This window comes from Salvelinus namaycush, chromosome 18, assembly GCF_016432855.1.
Source record: "Salvelinus namaycush isolate Seneca chromosome 18, SaNama_1.0, whole genome shotgun sequence".
NCBI lineage: Eukaryota > Metazoa > Chordata > Actinopteri > Salmoniformes > Salmonidae > Salvelinus > Salvelinus namaycush.
Genome location: NC_052324.1, coordinates 13,927,987 through 13,933,986, shown reverse-complemented (window position 1 = coordinate 13,933,986; position 6,000 = coordinate 13,927,987). Strand labels below are relative to the sequence as shown.

General features: G+C 41.7%; 1 protein-coding gene across 1 annotated transcript; it reads right to left on the bottom strand.

The window, feature by feature from the left end:
- Positions 1 to 4,048: 4,048 nt before the first annotated feature.
- LOC120063556 lies at positions 4,049 to 5,726 on the bottom strand. Its single transcript, XM_039013913.1, has 3 exons — positions 5,562 to 5,726; positions 4,484 to 5,303; positions 4,049 to 4,281 (listed from the first exon to the last, which is right to left on the bottom strand). Exons 1-3 carry the CDS (start codon positions 5,724 to 5,726, stop codon positions 4,196 to 4,198), a joined length of 1,071 nt encoding a protein of 356 aa, XP_038869841.1. The 3' UTR covers positions 4,049 to 4,195.
- Between the last annotated feature and the right edge of the window lie 274 nt (positions 5,727 to 6,000).

Genomic DNA, 6,000 nt, shown 5'->3' with positions numbered 1-6,000 from the left:
CTTCCAAGGGGCTGCACCTGCAGTGGTGGGTCCCCCTCTCCCCTGCTCTCTCCACTCTACTCGGCCTCAGGTCTGCAGACGCACTCACAGCAGGCAGTAGGCCCCTTCAGCCAGCCAGCCAGTCCCTACGTCCTCATCCTCACACCAGGGGTGTATTCATTACGCCGATTCTGTTGCAAAACATTTAGCAACGAAATCGTTAACTCCAAACGGAAACTGTTTTGCAACAAAAACTTGAGTTTCTATTGGACAAATTCAGGTCGATCCCTCCCAGTTTCGTTCCGTTTGCTCTGTTTGCTTCCATTTGGTTCTTAAACGGTAAACGGTTTACGTTGCAAGACTTAATGAATACACCCCAGGGCCGCATTCAGCAGGGCCAGGGCACAACTTTGTGGAATGTTAAGATAGAAATGTATTATGTAGAATAAACATGCCTCTCTGACATGTAGAATAAGGAATCACATTGTCAGATTTATTCATGACATTTCTATCTGCAATGTTCCACAACAATTTCCTGCTGAACGCTGCCCAGCACTCTCCCAGAGCATTTACCCCACCATGACCATGATCATAAAATTTAGCTCAGCAAAGGACTTTTATCTGAAGAGCTGTGGACTGTAGCTCGGCTTTAGCTTTGGTTTTCCTGTCACAGAGGGTAGTGTGTGGGGGTAAAGAACCAATCGGCTTGACGACCCTGAAGAAAACAACATAAAGCTCCTATGGAGAAGTGAGAAAAAAATACATTAGTCAGTTTTGTTCAATTGTAGATCTTATTGAACTGTATAAACATCAAATGCAGTAAGACAGCCATGCTGTAGTGGTGTCATCAGAATAAAAAGAAACATCAGTGTAGCTAAAGAAACAACTATGCAGAGACTACAATTACAAAAGTAAATGTTACCGTCTCCTTTCAACTGACGTCCACATCGAGAGCCTGTCCAATCAAAGTACTTTATCTAGAAGAACATAGTGTTATAAAACAATCACAGTAGTAGCCTGACCTTTGAGTTGGTTAGGAAAGAATTCTGCTTTGAAGGTTAGATTTGAACAGCCTGTTAATTCTCACAATATGTCACCTATTCAATCCAGGGCCAAAGTGTGGCAGGCAGGACCAATTACTGGACCATTACACTGATGTTGATTTAGCCTCCACGTGTTGGACTTCTTTAATCATTTTCTCCCTCAGCTTTTGTTTTGCTTGCCGTTAAAAACACCCCCTTTTGGTCTTTTTGTTGGGCTTGTTGTTAAGGCAATGTGGCCAGAGACATATAACCGAAACGAAAGGCTAGCTTGGTGGTTATTTATGGTGTGTATGTGTCTGTGTGTGTGTGTGTGTGTGTGTGTAGCTTATGGACAGAGGAGGTTTGCTGCTGGCAGGAATCAATGCCCTCGGGGGCTCTTTGTCTGAGGCTCATTCCTGCGGGAGCAGGCTTCAGTCTGCTGGCTGGTGGAGATAAGCACTCTCTCCACACTCTGAGAGACAGTGATAAGAGGATTTCTGTGCTAAATGAAAAACTACCTTTTGAGCTCTGAAATGAAGTGGGGGGGGAGACTATCAGTTTTAGCTGGAAAAATAGAACCTTCATAAAATGTTCTGATTATGAAATATTATTCTATGTAAAAGTAGTATTCGTAATAATAATGTATCTTGGTATTTAATCTAACGTAAACTGACTAATTTTAGAGTCTAAAATTATTCATGTATCAAGTCGGAATGGCAAAGACTAAATTGCAGGTCAATTACAGAGCAAAAAGTATCCTTATTTTCAGTGCAGGGACAATCCATATAAACCTGAATCCCCAGCAAAAACAAATACAAAGCACGTTTTACTTTCCCAATGGTTATTTTACACACATCTCCCAAATAGAATATATGTAGTATTCCTTTTGGAATTCTCTCGAACCCTGCAAAATGTTTCTCTCAGCAACTATTCACATTGCAGTGGAAATGTAGTGTCTATCTGACTACATAAAGCATTTTTACAAGTTGTAACTGAGGTATTTGGGACCAGTATAGTCTTAGTCCCTTATTGTCGGTAAATACAGTGGCTATGCTTGTGAACGGAGCTTTTATTGCAGTCCTGATGTCCAGTCCACCTGCTGTTTCTCACTGCGGCACAGCTAAAAACACCAACCATGGAGACAGTGGACTGCTACGGAAAGGTCACAGGACGAAAGCATTAGACTAGACAGAAGATGTTTAGAAATGCACTAAGTGAACATTTGAATTGATGGAAATTACTGACATACATTCAATTGAGTTCATAAATATTAATCCGGTCTTGTTCATGGTCCTGATACAATGCTTAACATGTTCTGGCAAAAGCAAAGAAAGATAGAGGACAACATTTCAGATTGCTTTTATTTAAAAAGTATCTTTAACGTCATTTTTATATGAATTTGTAAAAGTCAAAATTACACAAATCTGTCTACACGCATCCTTCTTATAAAAAGATTCACAACATTTTTATTAAAAAAACAACTTACACAAAAATGTATGATTATTTTCCTAACAACAGTTGAACATTTAATAGTGTCCTATAAAACACTCAAGAACCTATGGTATATTACAGAGCCTTCAGAAAGTATTCATACCCCTTGACTTTTTAGAAATTTTATGTTACAGCCTGAATTTTAAATGGATTAAATTGAGATTTTGTGTCACTGGCCTAAACACAATACCCCATAATGTCAAAGTGGAATTAAACATTTAAAATGAAAAGCTGAAATGTCGAGTCAAGAAGTGTTCAACCCCTTTGTTGTGGCAAGCCTAAATAAGTTGTATGGACTCACTCTGTGTGCAATAATAGTGTTTAACATGATTTTTGAATGACTACCTCATCTCTGAACCCAACACATACAGATAAATTGGTTCTTCAGTCGAGTAGTGAATTTCAACCACAGATTCAACCACAAAGACCAGGGGGGTTTTCGCAAAGAAGGGCACCTATTGTTAAATGATTAAAAAAAGAAAAGAAAGCAAGACATTGAATATCCCTAGTCACTCCACCTAGTCACTACAAAGATACAGGCGTCTTTCCTAACACAGTTGCCGGAGTGGAAGGAAACAGCTCAGGGATTTCACCAAGGCCAAAAACAGTTACAGAGTTTAATGGCTATGACAGGAGAAAACTGAGGATGGTTCAACAACATTGTAGTTACTACACAATACTAACCTAATTGACAGAGTGAAAAGAAGGAAGTCTGTACAGAATACAAATATTCAAAAATATGCAACCTGTAGGCAACAAGTGATTAAAGTAATACTGCAAAAAAATGTGGCAAAGCAATTCACTTTTTGTCCTAATTACAAAGTCTTATGTTTGGGGAAAATCCAATACAACACATTACTGAATAGCACTCTCAATATTTCCAAGCATAGTGGTGGCTGCATCATGTTATGTGTATGCTTGTAATGGTTAAGGACTGGGGGGTTTTTCATAATAAAAAAGAAACGGAATGGAGCTAAGCACAGGCAAAATCCTAGAGGAAAACCTGGTTCAGTCTGCTTTCCACCAGACACTGAGAGATTAATTCACCTTTCAGCAGCACAATAACCTAAAACACAAGGTCAAATATAAACTGGAGTTGCTTACCAAGAAGAAACTGAATGTTCTTGAGTGGCCAAGTTATACTTCTGATTTAAATCTACGGCAAGACCTGAAAATGGTTGTCTAGCAATGACCAACAACCAATTTGACAGATCTGGAAGAATTTTGAAAAAAATTAAATGGGCAAATGTTGCACAATCCAGATGTGGAAAGCTCTTAGAGACTTACCCAGAAAGACTCAGCTGTAATCGCTGCCAAAGGTGCTTCTACAAAGTATTGACTCAGGGGTGTGAATACTTATGTAAATAAGATATTTCTGTATTTCATTTTCAATACATTTCCCAAGATTTCTAAAAATATGTTTTCATTTTGTCATTATGGGGTATTGTGTGTAGATGGGTGACAAAACAAAATAAAAGTAATCCATTTTGAATGCAGGCTGTAACACAACAAAATGTGGAATAAGTCAAGGGGTATGAATACTTTCTGGAAGGCACTGTACCTGTATTTCTTACATACTGAATATCACTAGTTGTAGACAGGGCAAGGGACTGACAGGATTCTATCCTTGTATGTTTTAAGAGTTTTCTGGTCATTTTTCAGGTCGATCTTACTATTTTGCCACTTCATAAATATGAGACATTTTAGAAAAACCTTAGTCTTGTCTGTCCATCACTTCGGCCTGGCACCTTCTCATAACTGAGCTTTCCCCTCTTCAATGGCGTTAAAACTGTGGGGAAATAAGAAGAGTAAAATACATGAACAGGACAAAATAATCTCGTAATTGCTTACATTTACATAAATAATTATGTTCTTTTCACACTTCAGGCTATATTGGAACTTTTCCAAACGACTAAAGGAGTTCTCTGAAAACCTATTTAAATGTAAACTTGATTTCTCAGCACTCTAAACATGTTACTCTCAGTCTTCACCTGTGCCAGCCATCTCTGGGCCTTCTGCTCTCCTCTTCCTCTCTATCCCCGTTCTGTAACTGGTCCCATAGTCAGGTGACACACTCATGTCTCCCCTCCCCTGGGCAGTGTTGTAGGGGCTGCCACTGCTACTGCCCCCCCATGACAGAGATCCTCTAGGCGAGGCCAGGCTGGGGTTGTGGCTGACTTTAGGGTAGTGCAGCCGGTCACTGTACCCTACTGTAGAGAACGAGTACATCTGGTTGTCGAAGTACGCTGGTCTCTGTGTGTTGGTGCTGTAGCTGAATGAGGATGAGAGGCCCGTCGGGAATTGATTTTCTGGCGCGTAGTCTCTGGGGGAGCCACAGGACTCCTGGTGTAGGGGTGCGCTGCCCGTCCACTCCTCTCCTCCTCTATTCCAGCCTACAAACTTCAGCTCATCGCTCTCCTCAACCTCCCATGGGTTGTGGCTCCAGGTGTGCTGAAAAGGGGCCTGCTGGGAGCCGAAGGAGGGACTCAAGTCCACCTGGAAGTCACCGCCTTCCTTCGTCATGACAGAGCTTTCTTCATAGAAGCTCCCCGCTACACTATCAGCACTGGGGGAGCCAGCAAGGAAGCAGTTGGAGTTGAATGGTTCTGGGTCGCGGTGTGTGTGACGGTTGCAGTCGGCGTGTGGGTCGCGGCTTGTATTAGGGTCGGTGTGTGTGTATTTATTGTCTCTGCTTGTGGCCCAAGGCTCAGTGGGGCTATTGTGGTCTTTCTGATGAGTGAAGTCAGTGTGAGACTCTGTGGAGGAGGCAGCCGCAGTCAGCTTGTACAGAGACGTGGTGTCACTGAAGAGCTGAAATAAGAAGGAAGGTCATTATTTCAAGTTTGTATTATCAATATAGCACCATCACAGAGTTTGGCTGATAAAACATAACCGAAGACAAAGTTCGTAACGATGACGATGCATATGTTCCATAGCATATGGAAAACGCATACATCTACATGGTAATATACAAAAAAGTAAGATACAACCCCATATTTACTTCCCAATGAAGGCAAGGTGTATGACAAGACTAGGAAACTCGTGAGAGGAGATGGCTGGCCAGGTCACCTTGATGACTTTGTGAGGGACCTCAGGGAGCAGCTCCTGCAGCTGGGAGAGGGAGGCCCCCAGGAGCCAGTGGAGAGAGGGGCCCCTACTCAACATCAGCTGGGCCACCAAAGGGTTCACACAGGGGAAACCTAAGAGACACCTCTCCTCCTGGGGGGAAGACATAAGGGAAGAGCAGCCGGTGAGACCAAATAAACAAACACATACATACACGCAAAAAAACACACACGGTACCAGTCAAAAGTTTGGACACACCTACTCATTCAAGGGTTTTCTTTATTTTTACTATTTTCTACATTGTCACAACACAACTGATTGGCTCAAAAGCATTAAGAAGGAAAGAAATTCCACAAAGGCACACCTGTTAATTGAAACGCATTCCAGGTGACTACCTCATGTAGCTGGTTGAGAGAATGCCAAGAGTGTGCAAAGCTGTCAT

What these genes read in the sequence shown, in the direction of transcription:
- LOC120063556 (XM_039013913.1), bottom strand. Translation starts at nt 5,726, where the DNA reads ATGTCTTCCCCCCAGGAGGAGAGGTGTCTCTTAGGTTTCCCCTGTGTG. An exon ending in TCCCTCACAAAGTCATCAAG is followed by an intron (nt 5,304 to 5,561) that starts GTGACCTGGCCA and finishes TTCTTATTTCAG; the next exon opens with CTCTTCAGTGACACCACGTC. An exon ending in CCCAGAGATGGCTGGCACAG is followed by an intron (nt 4,282 to 4,483) that starts GTGAAGACTGAG and finishes ATTTCCCCACAG; the next exon opens with TTTTAACGCCATTGAAGAGG.